Source organism: Bufo gargarizans, chromosome 5, assembly GCF_014858855.1.
Source record: "Bufo gargarizans isolate SCDJY-AF-19 chromosome 5, ASM1485885v1, whole genome shotgun sequence".
In the NCBI taxonomy this organism is placed as follows: domain Eukaryota; kingdom Metazoa; phylum Chordata; class Amphibia; order Anura; family Bufonidae; genus Bufo; species Bufo gargarizans.
In genome coordinates, this window is record NC_058084.1 from 198864935 (window position 1) to 198882434 (window position 17500).

The 17500-nt window shown below is 40.8% G+C and overlaps 1 protein-coding gene across 6 annotated transcripts in view; it reads left to right on the forward strand.

Annotated features, from left to right (window-relative positions):
* The window catches only part of LOC122938416 (protein cordon-bleu-like), a 503795-nt gene that overhangs the window by 337056 nt on the left and 149239 nt on the right, over window positions 1-17500 (forward strand). For all 6 annotated transcript variants that reach the window (XM_044293907.1, XM_044293906.1, XM_044293905.1 and 3 more), the window contains one exon: window positions 12319-12513. In XM_044293907.1, the coding sequence (XP_044149842.1) occupies window positions 12319-12513 (195 nt within the window). The remainder of the gene's footprint in view (window positions 1-12318; window positions 12514-17500) is intronic.

The following is a 17500-nucleotide window of genomic DNA, read 5'->3' on the forward strand; positions in this document are numbered from 1 at the left end:
CTCAACATAGAGCCTCGTCTCATGTGTGGGGGGAAAGGTTGCATCTACACTGCTGAATGCTATACGTTGTATACTCCCCTGGCTATAATCCCTGAGCTACAGTACTTGTTTCACTGTGGATATTGACACAATCTTACCAGCTTCCTTCATCATCTTCACAATGTCTTTTGCTTTTGTTCTCGGGTTGATATGCACAAGTTGGACCAAAGCATGTTCATCTCTGGGACACAGAACTCGTATCCTTCCTGAGCGGTATGATGGCTGGACATTCCCATCTTATTTGTACTTGCGTATAATTGTTTGTAGAGATGAACGATGCACCTTCAAGTATCTTGAAATTGCACCCAAGGTTGAGCTAGACTTGTGCAAGTCCACAGTTCTCTTCCTGATACCTTGGCTGATTTCTTTACACTTTCCCATGATGCTACACAAAGAAGCAGTGTGTTTCAAGTGTGCATTTAAATACATCCACAGGTGTGTCTCTAACTCAGATGTTGCTAACAAACCTAACAGAAGCTTCCAAACACATGACATCATCATATGGGCAGTTGAGAATTGTTTAAAGACATAGTAATCTTAGTGTATGTAAACTTTTGACATTGCAGAAAATAATAAAAATGCCTTGAAACACTCTCTCTCTCATTATTCTGGCATTTGGCAAATAATAATAATTATGGTAATCCTAATTGACCAGAAACAGGATAGGTTTATTCTGATTGCATGTCAGATATTTAAAAAACATGCAAATGTGTATTTTGTATACCGTATAGTGTATGCAAACTTCTGGTTTCAACTATATATATATATATATATATATATATATATACACTTATCTAAAGAATTATTAGGAACACCATACTAATACGGTGTTGGACCCCCTTTTGCCTTCAGAACTGCCTTATTCTATGTGGCATTGATTCAACAAGGTACTGATAGCATTCTTTAGAAATGTTGGCCCATATTGATAGGATAGCATCTTGCAGTTGATGGAGATTTGAGGGATGCACATCCAGGGCACGAAGCTCCCGTTCAACCACATCCCAAAGATGCTCTATTGGGTTGAGATCTGGTGACTGTGGGGGCCATTTTAGTACAGTGAACTCATTGTCATATTCAAGAAACCAATTTGAAATGATTCGAGCTTTGTGACATGGTGCATTATCCTGCTTGAAGTAGCCATCAGAGGATGAGTACATGGTGGTCATGAAGGGATGGACATGGTCAGAAACAATGCTCAGGTAGCCCGTGGTATTTAAACGATGGCCAATTGGCACTAAGGGGCCTAAAGTGTGCCCAGAAAACATCCCCCATACCATTATACCACCAGCCTGCACAGTGGTAACAAGGCATGATGGATATATGTTGTCATTCTGTTTACCCATAGACCCATTACTCTCAAATATTGTTCACAAATCTGTCTAAATCTGTGTTAGTGAGCACTTCTCCTTAGCCAAGATAATCCATCCCACCTCACAGGTGTGGCATATCACGGTGCTGATTAGACAACATGAATATTGCACAGGTGTGCCTTAGACTGCCCACAGTAAAAGACCACTCTGAAATGTGCACAGTTTTGCCTTACTGGGGGGTCAGAAAACCAGTCAGTATCTGTTGTGGCCACCATTTGCCTCATGGAGTGCAACACATCTCTGTCGCATAGAGTTGATCAGGTTGTTGATTGTGGCCTGTGGAATGTTGGTCCACTCCTCTTCAATAGCTGTGTGACGTTGCAGAATATTGATAGGAACTGGAACACGCTGGCGTATACGCTGATCCAGAGCATCCCAAACATGCTCAATGGGTGACTTGTCTGGTGAGTATGCTGGCCATGCAAGAACTGGGATGTTTTCAGCTTCCAGGAATTGTGTAGAGATCCTTGCAATATGGGGCCATGCATTATCATGCTGCAACATGAGGTGATGGTTGTGGATGAATGGCACAACAATGGGCCTCAGGATCTCGTCACGGTATCTCTGTGCATTCAAAATGCCATCAATAAAATGCACCTGTGTTCGCTGTCCATAACATACGCCTGCCCATACCATAACCCCACCGCCACCATGGGCCACTCGATCCACAACGTTGACGTCAGCAAACCGCTCACTCACACGATGCCACACATGCTATCTGCCATCTGCCCTGAACAGTGAAAACTAGGACTCATCCATGAACAGAACGCCTCTCCAACGTGCCAGATGCCATCGAATGTGAGCATTTGCCCACTCAAGTCGGTTACAACGACGAACTGCATTCTGGTCCAGACCCCGATGAGGACAACGAGCATGCAGATGAGCTTCTCTGAGACAAAAATTTTACCTCTTGCCCGACAAGAAGGCATGGCTTTGCAGGAAAGTGATGTGGCTTCTTGGAAACGGTGCCACAATTTTGCCACATTTTAGCAGTGAAACAAATTTTTGGCGGACAGACAAAATTCTAGTTGAAATACTATGATACTTCAAATTTATAAATGTGCATGCACCAAAATAGAAACGTTTTCTAATATATAGGTTGTGATTTGTATTCCTAGACAAAGTGCAACACTATTAGTAAATCTGCCCCACTGTGTAAGCAGCTCTACTTGAGGGTGCAGACAAAGTTGCTTTGCTTTGGAACTGCAAAGGAGACAGACACAGGTTAAATAGGGGTGCGGAGCACATTGCCTTAAGCCAGAGATTAGTTTATTCAGCAGCTGTTTACCTACATTCAGTCTCAAGTACTCTCAGGAGTTGTTCAGTCAGTCAAGAATGTCACTGTTTTAATCTCAACAAGAGTTCCTTTACTTCTAATTCTCTTCAGAGCTTATTTTTGGCTGCCATAGGCAGAACTACTTGTCTATAAGCAAATAAAGTTCTCTAAACAGCATTTCACTTTTTAATTGTGATATATAGAAACTTCATCTAGTAGTCAATAACGATGGTTAAAAGTTCATGATCTTTGTGCCGGGTTCACATTAGAGTTATTTAATTTTCAAAAATTGTAAATTATTTTTAATTTATACATGCATTTTTATGCTGCAATGTGAAAATTTATCAAATCAGTGTGTTTGCACATTTTGTAAAAACTTAACAGAACAGTAGTGTGAACAGAGTCTTAAATGCTTGTGTAATAGCTGTAAAGTTATGAAATATGTATGCTCAGATGACACTGTGTTTTCCCATACAATTGGCAGTCTATGTCTGGAACAAAATAATCCTTTGAATGGAGCTGACTTATGACTAAGGAATGTCACGAACCAGCGGGTGTAAACCCACTGTGCCACGTGTCCTACCTCCTCTAAGCGGGTTGTCTAAGTGAACCCCTGGCTCTTCACAATACCCCTAATGGTGGGAAAAGACTTTTACGAGGGGAACACCAGGTCATTACCTCTTGAAGAGGATAGGCACACGAGGCAGCTGTTCTAGGCGGACTAGGAGGTAGCTGAGAAAGGTACCAAAGGTGCAGAACCGAAGGAGGCGGTGGTCAGAGGCAGTGGTCAGACGGGCAAAAGGTCAGGGCAGTTGTGTGAAAATCGCAGAATATAGAACATGCTGGTATTTTCATGCAATGTACAAGTGATGTGTGAAAACCAACGCACATGTACACAGACCCATTGAAATTAATGGGTCCGGATTCCGTGCGGGCGCAATACTCGCTCATATGAAAGGGGCCTTAGAAAGTACAATTTGTCCTGCAAAAAACAGGAAAATTATTAATTATGGCCCCGGGAAGGCAAGGAGTGAAAAATCAATCACAACAATGGAAAATCTCTGTCAGGAAGGGTTTAAAATATTAAAGTGTTTATCCCATATGGTGAATGCTACAATGGAAAAAAAATGGAATTGTCGACATTTTTGGGTAGCTTCTACTCTCAAAAACAGTTAAATAAAAAGTGATGAAAAAGTCATGCATACCCCAAAATTGTATCAATAAAAATTCCATTCACCCTGCAAGAAATGAGTCCTTACACAGCCCAGTAGACAACTAAAGACAAATTACGTTAATGTCCTGTATCTAGAGTTTAGGTTTACCTTTGGAGGTAGCTGAAGAACATTTGTGTTGTAATACAGTATTTTTTGGCTCTGTAACATACCGTCTTTGCCTAAGTAAACAATGAGCTGGGAACAGATCTTGGCTAGTGATGCAATCGGACATTGTCTGTACTGTCCACCCACTGAAGTCCATGTAGGATATTGATGTGAGTACAAAACATTGTGATGAGGTTATATGTCATGTTTCATATCCGGTGAGCTATACTTATGTTCTTCAGTAACAGAACAAGCATCAGTGCATTGCTGATGATTAACCATATCACTTAACCATCTCACTTGAAATGGGTAATCTTTAACAGTACAGGATCATACTTTTTTATAAAAAAATGTAAAGGTCATATAACTAAACAGCATCAATTCAAATGGGTAACACTACTTTCAATTCAAATGGGTAACAGTGACTCACGAGCGGGCCCGAACGCTTCCGTCCAGCCCTGATGCAGTCTGAATGGGGGCTCACGAGCGGGCCTGAACGCTTCCGTCCAGCCCTGATGCAGTCTGAATGGATGCGGATCCGCTCAGACTGCATCAGTCTGGCGGCGTTCAGCCTCCGCTCCGCTCGCCTCCGCACGGACAGGCGGACAGCTGAACGCTGCTTGCAGCGTTCGGGTGTCCGCCTGGCCGTGCGGAGGCGTGCGGATCCGTCCAGACTTACAATGTAAGTCAATGGGGACGGATCCGTTTGAAGATGCCACAATATGGCTCAGTCTTCAAGCGGATCCGTCCCCCATTGACTTTACATTGAAAGTCTGGACGGATCCGTCCGAGGCTATTTTCACACAGCTTTTATATGCTAATATAATGCAGACGGATCCGTTCTGAACGGAGCCTCCGTCTGCATTATTATGATCGGATCCGTTCAGAACGGATCCAATCGAACGCTAGTGTGAAAGTAGCCTTAAAGTGCATGTTAGGCTACATGGATCCTCAAAAAATGGAAGGCCCATTGTAGAAATGCCTATTCTTGTCCGCAAAACGGACAAGAATAGGACATTCTGTATTATTTTTGCGGGGCCACGGAACGAAGCAAAGGGTGCGGATAGCTCTGTCCGCATCTTTTGCGGCCCCATTAAAGTGAATGGGTCCGCACCCGAGCCGCAAAAACTGTGGCTCGGAAGCGGACCCGAAAAACGGTCGTGTGCATTAGGCCTTAGTCTTTTAACTGCAGGTCTTTTTTTCCAGCATTATGTGTGAATCATTGCATAATATACTATATATTTATAGAGGCATTCTCACTATAGACCTTTATGGCCTATACATAGGATAGGCCGTAAATAGCATAATCAGGCTGTGAAAGCTGAACAGTTTTAGGCCTCATCAACACGACAGTATTTTTTTGTGGTCCGCAAAAAGGGGTTCCGTTGTTCCGTGATCCGTGTCAGTTTTTGTTTCCGTGTGTCATCCTTATTTTTGGGAGGATCACCAGACATGAAGGAAAGTAAAAAAAAAATCTAAGTCAAGTTTGCCATGCAAATCATAGTAAAAAAACGGACGGGGACACGGATAACAATCTTGTGTGCCTCCGTGTTTTTTCACGGACCCATTGACTTGAATGGGTCCGCGAACCGTTGTCCGTGAAAAAAATAGGACAGGTCCTATTTTTTTCACGGACGCGGATGACAAACGGTGCATTAGCCGAGTTTTCCACAGACCCATTGAAAGTCAATGGGTCCTCAGAAAATCACGGAAAACGGAACAATAGACACGGGACTCAACAACGGTCGTGTGCATGAGGCCTTACAGAAACAACCAACCTCACTGTGCTACACTGTTTCGGTAACTATCAAAGTGAATGAAAGTTATGCAAACAGGGTAGCACAGTGAGCTATGCTGTTTCTGTAACTTATGGTATGCGTAGCTCGTAAAGTGTACATAGCAACCATTCACAGTGCACAGAGTGCTGTTTTATCTTGGATGATAGATTTCTCACAGAATGACATTCTGCAGAAGCAAGGCAGAACAAATTTGTTAATATAAACGCATTGCAAAAATGTTTTTTTAGACCATGATACATCTAAATCAATGAGAAAATGGCTCCAAAGCTTTTCATAGCCTTGAGGTCAATAAAATATTGTTTTTAAAAAAATGTATAATAGTTACTATGAATTGTGCAAAGTAGTAGTCCCATGGAAAAAACATAAATTATAATTAGAATAATTTGTCATTGATATTGTTATGGAAAGTGGATGTGGAACCTCTGCACCAACCAACTTGTTTTGACTTTGGGCTACAGCTAAGGTGTAGAGAAAGAAAAGAGGTGAGGGGGGGGAGAAGGAAAAAAGAAAGAAAAAAGAAAAAGGGGGAAGGAAGGGAGGAGGAAAGGAGGTGAGGAAGAAATATAAAAAAATAAAAATATATAATAAAAGTGAAATAGGCTTAAGAAAAGAGGAAAGAGATCTTAAAATGCCGTCAAAAAAAAGGGAAGAACAACGTGGCCCCGCGGGGAGTACTATTAGGCGATCTATAGGAGGGCTTGAAGGTGGGCCTAAACAAGCGAGCCTAAATAAGTACCTGGCCCCGAATTCACCTGGGCTTAGATCCCCACAAAAAGAAAAAATGGCGGATGCCAGAGTACAGGATTCGACACATGAGAAGCCAACGGAGGGAGGAGAGGGGGATAGGGGAATACCTGTGACATACACAGAAACGGATGTAAAAATGGTGCAGGATATACTCTGCACTGTCTCAAGGATGGAAAATTTAATGGGTAATTTAGTAACCCAGCTTGGGGCAGTTCAGACGGACGTTATGGTCATCAGAGCCGAGATGGAAAAAGTCAGATATCGCCTACAAGAGATGGAAAAAAAGATTCCCACCCTAGAGAAATCTGTGCAGAAATTAGAGAAGGAGGTGGCCCTTTTAAAACAAACAAATGTTAAGATGGAACAAAAACTGGTAGATCAGGAGGATAGATCTAGAAGGGCTAATATAAGATGTGTGGGGGTCCCAGAGAGAGCGGAGGGAGGAAACTGCACTGAATTTATGGAAAAATGGTTGAGGGAAAATAGTAAAGTAGGTACTCTTTCTCCCCTATTCTCCGTTGAAAGAGCAAACAGGGTCCCCACAAAAAATAGGGCACCAGGGGACTATCCCAGATCTATACTGGTGAAATGTTTACTATCTAAGGACCGAGATGGAATACTAGCTGATGCAAGAACCTCAGAAAAATATTATATACAGGGGGTAGAGATCAAACTCTTTCCGGACTATTCATTTAGCACTAACGTACAAAGAAGAGAATTTATATCTGTCAAAAAAAGATTAAGAGAGGCTGGTATAAAATATAGTTTACTTTTTCCGGCAAAACTAAGGGTGGAACATAACGGCAAGATCTCATTCTTTCAGACTTCGGAGGAAGTCAGTGACTGGGCGGATGGAGAGGGCCTTTGAGGCTGGGGGGGGGGGGGGCAATAGGAGTCACGCTAAGATATGGAGTCGCCCGGACTGCTGTACAGCAGAAGGGGGGACTATATAGAGGGGGGGGGGGGGGCGAGGGGGGGGTTGGGGACGTGGCGAAAAAAATTATGTTTTTTTTTTTTTTTTTTTCTTCTCCCCCCCTGTTAGATGGTTAGGATCCTTTCACTGAATGTGAGGGGGCTCCGTGAGAGGGTTAAAAGATATGCTATCCTTGAGTGGATGAAGAGGTTTCTGCCAGCTATCATCTGCCTCCAGGAGACACATTTGGATAAGGGGTCAATAAGATGGTTGGAGAGGGGATGGGTGGTGGCGGGATATCACTCTGTATACACCACTTACTCCAGAGGGGTTTCAATTTTGATACATAATAAGATTAAGTTTGAATCTCTGGCTTGTGAGATTGACGATCATGGTAGATACCTCTTCTTACATTGTTCTGTAGAAGGGATTAAAACTGTAATCGCAAATATATATATTCCACCACCATATAAATCAGATGTTTTGTATCAATTGTATAGATTTATGTTGAATAAACAGGAATGTATATTGATTGCGTTAGGGGATTATAATGCGGTTATGGATCCACTCAGGGATAGGACGCCTAGCAGAGGGGGAGGAGCACAAAATGCAGATTTATGTAAAGTAGCCCATGAATTCAATTGGGTAGATGTTTGGAGGGTTCAACACCCGGATGAAATTAGATATTCTTGCTACTCAAAAACACACCAAACTTGGTCGAGAATTGATATGACTTTTGGAAATAAAAATCTAATGTCCCTAAATAGGATCACGACAAAGTATATACCTATGGCCTTGTCAGACCATAATGCAATGACAGTCGATTTAGATCTGAATAAGGACAATACTCCATCGCTGTTTAAGTTCAACTCCCATTGGCTATCATTGATTTCAGATAAAGAGAGCGTAACCGAGGAATTAAAAAAAAAATTATGGAAAATAACGGGTCTGCCAGTAGACTTGTGGTTTGGGACACCTTCAAGGCATTCTTGAGGGGAGTACTGTTCAAAAAGGTAAACCAGTGGAAAAAAAGAAACAGAGAGAATGGGAAGGCATTGGAGAAAAAATTGCAAGAGGCAGGTACAGCATGTATGAGATATCCTACTGTACCAAATAAGAGAGTTTGGGAGGAAGAACAGGAAAAGATGAAGATTTATCAATTAGAGAAAAGCAGGAAAGAACTGCTCTTTCAAGGCATCCAATTAGCCTCAGAGGGTGAAAAGGTCGGTAAAATACTAGCAAATATAGTGAGAAATCAAAAAGGGAAATCATGGATAGGTGCAATTAAAGAAAAAACGGGTAAATTAACCACCACACCCGAGGGTATTAAAAAAGTGTTCAGGGAATACTTTATAGAGCTATATAAGTCTAGGGTACAATATTCAAAACAAGAGCTAGATTTATACCTAGATAAGATCGCCTTTAATAGGATATCTAAGTCCCAAAAAGAATATTTGGAAAAAGAAATAACGGTAGCAGAAATAAATCTAGCTCTGGGGAAGGTCAAACCCGAGAAAGCACCAGGTGGGGATGGGCTTCCTTTTGAAATATATAAAACCTTCTCCCAGGTTCTAACACCAGAATTAAAGACAACACTGGACGAGGCTCGAAAGTTAGGCGACCTACCGAACTCTATGAAGGAAGCAATTATTACGCTAATCCCAAAAAAAGGAAAAGAACAAACGGATCCCAGCTCATACAGGCCAATATCCCTGTTGAACACAGATGTTAAAATTCTGGCAAAAGTTTTAGCGGATAGGCTCTCAAGGGTTATCAAAGTAATAATAAATAAAGATCAGACAGGATTTATACCGGGCAGAACAATATACTCTAATATAAGAAGGACATTCCTTAATATCGAAGCCAATAGATTGGACACAGGGGAGAAAGCGATACTTTCACTGGATGCCCAAAAGGCATTTGACTGTATCGAATGGGACTATTTATGGGCAGTGTTAAGGAGATTTGGTATAGGGGAGGGATTCTTAGGGTGGATCCAGTTAATATATCAAAACCCTAGGGCTAGAGTGGCGGTGGATGGGAGCTTGTCCCTGCCTTTTGCCCTATTCCGCGGCACAAGGCAGGGATGCCCTCTCTCCCCACTGCTATTTGCTATGGCAATTGAACCTCTGGCAAATATAATAAGAAATGATAGGGAGATTAAAGGATTCCAATATGCGGGTGGAGAAGAAAAACTGATAATGTATGCGGATGATATTTTACTTTTTTTGCAAAACACTGGAGACCAGTTTAATAGAGTGATAGAGATAATAGATAATTTCGGGTTTTTTTCGGGTCTAAAGATAAATTGGGGGAAGTCACATATGTTAGCATTAGGAGATAGACAATTACAAGGAGACACACGGGTGCATGTTCTTAAAAAACATGAAAACTTTAAATATCTCGGCATACAAATCTCCGGAAATATAGAAGAATATGAAAAATTAAATGTCCTCCCCCTAATAAAAGAATTAAGAACTAAAATACATATATGGAAAAAACTGCCAATGTCAATCCAAGGTAGGGTAAACCTAATAAAAATGGTCTTTCTCCCAAAAATACTTTATATATTGCAAAATGCTCCAGTGATAATATCGCAGACTACTTTTAAATTACTAGACAGACTAATGGGGGACCTCATTTGGAAAGGCGCGATTCCTCGGATAAAGAAGGAAGTCCTCCAGCTCCCAGTACAGGAGGGAGGTTTAGCGGTTCCTAATTTGTTTCTTTACTATTTAATAATTCAATATGGGAATATAAAGGGTAGTTTAGATAGTCAAGTGGGTAGGCAAGAACTAAATAGATGGGGTTGGAAAGAGGGAGGTAACCACTTAGAGGTGTTGGAGTCAGGTTTTTTGGGGAAGAAAAATTCTGATAATAGAATATTAAATTTAATAGAATATGTATGGGGGGAAATTAAGAAGACACTGGAGATCAAAGGGTTTTTGAAATATACACCAATGTGGAAAAATCTAAATTTAAAAGAATTAGAAACAATAAGGGACTATATAGATTGGGAAAAAAGAGGAATGAAATATCTAGACCAGATCTTCGAGGAAGATAAGCTGAAAGATTTTAATACAATGATATTGGAATTTGGGATCCCCTATATTGATACCTATAAATACCTCCAACTCAGGAACGCACTGCGGACAACGGTACAGGAGGACAGGTATAGAAGGGAAAAATCAGACAGGCTGGATAAGTTTACTATAGTAGGGGAAGGAGCAGGAACAACAGCAAGGAGATATAGGCTTTTGATGGAAAGAAAGAGAAAAAAAATCACAATGCTTGCGGTGGGAAAATGGGAGAAAGATTTAGGCTCCCTTACAGAAGAAAATTGGAGAGATGCCCTTAGAAACTACGCTACAATCTCGGATAGGGGCTCACACAAGATCTCACAATTTTTTATAGTGCACAGATTACATCGATCTCCTTGGAGGTTGAAAAGAATGGGAGTAAAAGCAACAGATAAGTGCCCAAAATGTTGGGAGGAGAGAGCAGATTTAATACACTGTTTCTGGAGATGTCCCAAGCTCCATAGATATTGGACAGAAATAATGGAAACTGTATTCGTGCTCCTCAAAGTTCAGCTGCCCAACGATCCAATAATCTGTATCCTAGGGGCAACTGAACATCTGAAGTTAAATAAAAAAATACGACTGGTTTTGAATAAAGTACTATTTCAGGCCAGATTGCTTATACTCAGGAAATGGATAAAAGTAGATGTACCGACGGTGGGACAGTGGAGAAAAATGATAGACAATGCAATTAAAGAAGAACGTGCGATGGAGAACTACAAAAAAAGCTCAATAAATCTCGACCAGGTGTGGAAAAACTGGCTACTTTAGTGTTCTAGGAATTCTATTTTTTTTTTTTTTTTTTTTTTTGTAGCAATTGTTGTAGCTATTAATTGTGAACTGTTGATCGGTGCGTATTTGACTTTTATGGATTTGTTTCTGTGTGAAATTTAAATAAAGAATAATTAAAAAAAAAAAAAAAAGGTGTTATCCTTGCAGCCCCCTGGTTTTAACCCTTTAACCCCCTACACAGGGATCTTGTCTTTGCTTCAGGAAATTCACCAGCTTCTACCTCTTGGAATAGTCATGGTGTGGTTGGCAGTTGACCCACTGGGCTCTGAGACACCAATATGAAGAACCAAGTGATCAAGCAATATGTGTAGTCAGGAAACAGGCTGAGGTCACAGCAGGCAGAGTACGTGCGAATAGTGAAACTAGTCTGAGGTCAGGGCAGGCAGCAAACGGTCAATATGGTGAAAAGGCTTAGGTCAGGCAGCAGAGGGTCAGTGTTGGTAAACAGGCAGAGGCCAGTACACAGCAGACAAACAGAACAGCACACCTTCAATTGGTACTAGCACTCTAGAAAGCCCAAAGATCAGGCACACTGCCCTAGGGAAAGGTGCCTAAAATAACCTGAAGTGTCCAGCCATTGGCTGGGGCAAACTAGAATATGCACACTGGCCTTTTAAGAGCTGGGAAGCACCCATATGCCCTACGGGCAGTGCAGGAGAGCCTAGTAGAAAATTGTAGCCTGCAGCAGGACAAGCAACACAGGATGTTGGTGATTGGCGACCAGTGAAGCAGTAGATGGGGCAAGGTAAGTGACGCTGCATTCATGCCCTGTCGGGGGAGCTGGAGAGTGGAAGGCATGGGCTGCTAGCATAACAGATATTGGTCTCATTTTAATTTTGGTTAAGAAAGTTTGCTAATGTTTTTTTTATGTTTTGGAGCTTTGTATTTGTATGTGACTTCTCAGATTATTTTATAATGAAATATTTGTTTTATAAAGGAAGAAATAGTTCATGTTGTACTTATGTTTTCATTTGCCTTTACAGGGCTTTTCAACTGCTCCAAGCTCCCCATCTGTGAATTCACGACCTATTGCACTTGGTGCCTCATTGTCACTAAGCAATATTTCTGGGATTGGTGCTAGAAGTGAAATAAAGAAGCGTAGAGCACCGCCACCTCCAAAACCAGCTGCCCCTATAGTTGCTGTAGAGAGAACTCCTGAAGACATGTCAACTGAGCCGGTATGTTATTTACTATGGAGCTGGTTATTTCTAAATATTACACCATTTAATGTATTAACATGTAAAGGAAAGATGAGAAAGGTGGTTCATCATTTCATTTTTCTTTACAATCTTCCTTAACCCATAACTTTTTTATTTTTCCATTCACATAGCTGTATGAGGGCTTATATTTTGCGGGGCAATTTGTACTTTCTAATGCATTTCCGGCCAGCCACTCCGTCCATTTCAAGGGGGCTCAATGGGGTTTGTTCCCTTGACTGGAAGGGTTGCCAATAGGAATGATCGAATCAACCTCGGATGAAACATCTGAAGTCGATTCACATAAAACCAATCTAATGGTTTTTCCCTAACCTGTGGATAGGGGATAACTTTCTCTAATAGGAATACCACTTAACGTGCCTGCTACGTCTGCATTATTAGAAAACTAACAGATATTAAAGTGGTTGTCTCACTTCAGGAAATTGCATTTATTATGTGGTGAAAGTTAATGCAAGGCAGTTCCTAATGTATTGTGTCCGAAACCCCTGGAAATGAGCAGTGTATAATGTGATGGAAAAATGAATGAAGCCAGCAAAGGAATCAATATGTGGACCATCACAATACATTAGTAAGTGCCTTCTATTAACTTACTCTGCATGATAATTGCCATTTGCTGAAGTGAGACAACCTCCTTTAAAGATGGAATGCTAAAAAGTAAAATTCCATGTTTGCCATAACAATTGCCAATTTTCTCTATACAGTTCCTTTTGGCTAGGAAACTCCTTTAACCCTTAGGCCTCTTTCACACAGTCGTTGCAAGAAAAGATGCGGGTGCGTTGCAGGAACATGTGCGATTTTTCACCGCGAGTGCAAAACGGTTTAATGCGTTTTACACGCACGTGAGAAAAGTTTGGGTTTGGGTTAGGTGTTGTGTAGATTTTATTATTTTCCCTTATAACATGGTTATAAGGGAAAATAATAGCATTCTTAATACAGAATGCTAAGTAAATTAAGGATGGAGGCGTTAAAAATAAAAATTAAACTCACCTCATCCACTTGTTCGCGCAGCGTGGCTTGTCTTCTTTCTTCTTCTTTGAGGACCTGGGAGGAAAAGGACCTTTGGTGACGTCACCGCGCTCATCACATGGTCTGTCACATGGTCCATCACCATGATGGGCCATGTCATGAGCGCAGTGACGTCACCAAAGGTCCTTTTCCTCCCAGGTCCTCAAAGAAGAAGAAAGAAGACAAGCCGGGCTGGGCGAACAAGTGGATGAGGTGAGTTTAATTATTTTTTAACCCCTCCATCCCTAATTTACTTAGCATTCTGTATTAAGAATGCTATTATTTTCCATTATAACCATGTTATAAGGGAAAATAATAAAGATCGGGTCCCCATCCCGATAGTCACCTAGCAAGCATGCGTGAAAATCGCACCGCATCTGCACTTGCTTGCGGATGCTTGCGATTTTCACTCAGCCCCATTCACTTTTATGGGGCCTGCGTTGCGTGAAAAATGCACAATATAGAGCTTGCTACGATTTTCACACAACGCACAAGTGAGGCGTGAAAATCACCACTCATGTGCACAGCCCCATTGGAGTGAATGGGTCCGGATTCAGTACAGGTGCAATGCGTTTACCTCACGCATTGCACCCGCGCGGAATTCTCGCCCGTGTGAAAGAGGCTTTAGGATACAAGAGTTTTTTTCGATTTTGCTTTTCATTTTTCTTCCCTATTTTCCTTGAGCCATAACTTTTTTATTTTTCCATTCATATAGCTGTATGAGGGATTCTTTTTTGAGGGACAATTTGTACTTTCTAATTCCATACATACAATGCAGTGGGAACCGGGAAAAAATTTCCAAATGGGGTGGAATTGGAAAAAAAAAACACAATTCCTCCACCGTTTTATATGTTTTGTTTGCACGGTGTTCCCTTTGTAGCACAAACTGACCTTTGCCCTTCATTCTCTAGGTCAGAACGATTACAATGATACCACATATGTATAGGTTTTTATGTCTAAATATGTTTTACATCACCATATTCTGACCCCCATTATGGCTGAGTTCACATCACCGTTTAGCTTTCCATTCTTCTGATCCATCAGAAGAAGAGAAAGAGGAAAAAACTAATGGATCTGTAAAAAAATGGATCCTGTTGTATCAGATGTCATCCGTTTGAGTCATTTCTGTCTGAGATCTGTTTTTTAGATGGGAAAAAAGTCCTGCATGCAGTACTTTTGTTTCCGTCTAAAAAAACGGATCTCAGATGGAAATGGCTCAAACGGATGACAACTGATGCAACAGGATCCATTTTTTACTGGATCCTGTAAAAATAAAATGGGTCCATTGCAATCCTATTTCCGTTACGCCATTCGCCGTATTGAAAAAATATTTTTATATTTTAATAGTACAGGTGTTTTCTGATGCAGTGATGCCCATGATGTTTTTATATATTTTGTAAGTTTTTTTAAACTTTTTTATGATTTTGAAGCTCATATTTAAGCCTACAAAACCCATTGTTTTAAATTCTGAACCCTAACGGGTCTTTTAGACCAATGGTTTGAAGAGAATTGCTCATTTCTTATGTTGGACTATCACCTGTTGGCCAAAATAAGAATTGCAGCTTCAATACCCTGGGTCACCCTATTAGATGCCATGATCTCATTTGATATTGGACTCTAAAGGCTTTAATGACCGTGATCAGCATTATTGCCAGTCGTGGTCATTAGCCAAAGGTCTCTGCTGTTTGAAACAGCGGAGACCTGCTGGTCATAATGCCTGCTGCATGCGGGAGTGGGCGTCATGTTTGCACTTAGCTCCTCCGCTGTACATGTACAGCGCTGGTAGCGAAAGGGTTAAAGGACATTTGTCAGCAGATTTGTACCTATGAAACTGGCTGACCTGTTACATGTGCACTTGGCAGCTGGAGACATCTGTATTGGTTCTATGTTCATATGTGACTGCTATCCTGAGAAAAATTATGTTTTAATATATGAATATTAGATTCTAGGAGCAACTGGGATGTTGCCATTACACCTGGAGACTCAGCCCTCTTTGCAACCGCTGCGCCCTCTTCACTTTGATTGATGGGACCAGGTGTGATGATGTTTTCACTGCCTAGCCCTGTCAATCAAAGTGGAGACGGTGTGGCAGTTGCAATGAGAGCTGAGCCTCTAGGTGTAATGGCTGTATGCCCGTTGCTCCTAGAGGCTCATATGCATATATTAAAACTTAATTTTTCTTAGCAAAACTGGCACGTATAAACATGGCACCAACACAGATGTTTTCAGCTGCCAAGTGCACATGTAACAAGTCAGCCAGTTTCATAGATACACATTTGCTAGAGAGATGTAAGAACTGGTTTGTATCCAGTATTTTTTAACTGCTTTTCCATGGAGATGAAATAAAACGGAATGGATGAAATACCGGTGGCTGGAAATTGTCTACACTTGTTGCTGTGTGAGTGCAGTCCTGCACTATCTGTGCCCCAGAAGTCCAAGCAGTGTATGTGCAGTGCAAGTACAGTGTACTTACGGTCATATGCTAAAAGTTGAGTATGGTCAGCCCTGCAAACAATTTTTTTGAAAACAAGTGCTATCACTCGTACAAATGTGAATGTTTCCTACCTCATAGAAGACTATTAGTGCCAATTATTCTATAATCCATTATTTAATCTTGGTGAGTGGAATTATAGTCATTGTCCTAAAAACTTTTTTTTATGAATTTTTTGACTAATAAAATATGTTTTTTTGATTCCAAATTCAATTTTTCATTTATAGGAAGTCAAATGCTTTTTTTATCAGTAGGGAAGAACGTCAATTCCTCATTAGTGGGGCTTCCTTAAAAAGATAACATGTTTGTTTAGGATATTTTACTGCTTCTGTTGCTAACAGGAAGATCCTGAAAGAGAGCAACAAGTTTATATTTGTAGTGACGCATGAGAAAATCCAGCTTTTTCAAGGGCAGGAGACCCTTTTTTTGTCTTTCAAACAAAATATAAAAACATGCTAAATGTTCCCAGGTTGCTGTTCTCGTTTTGTGAATGTACTATACAAAAGTTGGCATACGCTGGTGTGCATGTACTGCTAGAGGAGTTGATAGCAACCTGTTGCCAGAATCAGAAAGGTGATGCAGTATATTATACCTTACAGATAGAATATAAGGCCTGGTTCACATATAAACAATGCACAATTTTAAGGTGCATCAATGGAATTATCTTATCATTCACTTCTGCCAACCTGTACTCCAAGATGACCGGAAAAACATTTTAAACACTTATGTGGGCTCAAAAGGGTATTGCATTACAAATAAAATGTGTTATGGCCAATTAAAGGGTTATAAAAAATAAAGTAGCTTGCACACCTTGACAATCCCCTGCTGCTGCTGTTATGATAGTGCCCAGGTCACCATTGTGCTCCACTTCCAGCTGGAATATTGACACAGCAGGAAATGTCTGGGAGTATTGCTCAGCCAATTACTGGGTAAGGCAGGACTTAGCTACAGCCAGTGATTGGCTGATTGGCATTCCCATCTATTTCCTGCTGTGCCAATAAAGGATCAGGAAGTGGAAAGCAGCAGGAACAATCAGAATGTCAGTGGCAAGGGGATGGTGAGGTGACTACAATCTAGTTAATTTATTAAAAATATTTGATGTTCAGCTAGTTTTCTTATAACCATTTGATATCCTGGAATACCCCTTTAAGCAATGCAACAAAAAGTATCTTGCATTGTTGGGTACAGTCAGTGTCATCTAGATATAACATTCTGAATGAAAAGCTTGTATGTAGACCCCAATGAATAAAGACATTTCAAGAAGGCATTGCATAACTGTTGTAAACACATTGGAACAATGACATGTTAGGAAACCAATCTTTATTCTGTAATACTAATGGATATTTATAATGACTCTGGACTTGATTAAGAATACTGGGACCAAAGCTAGTGAATTTGCTGTTCATTTGTAAGACACCCTTTTACCATAGATTTCACTTAAAGGGAATGTTG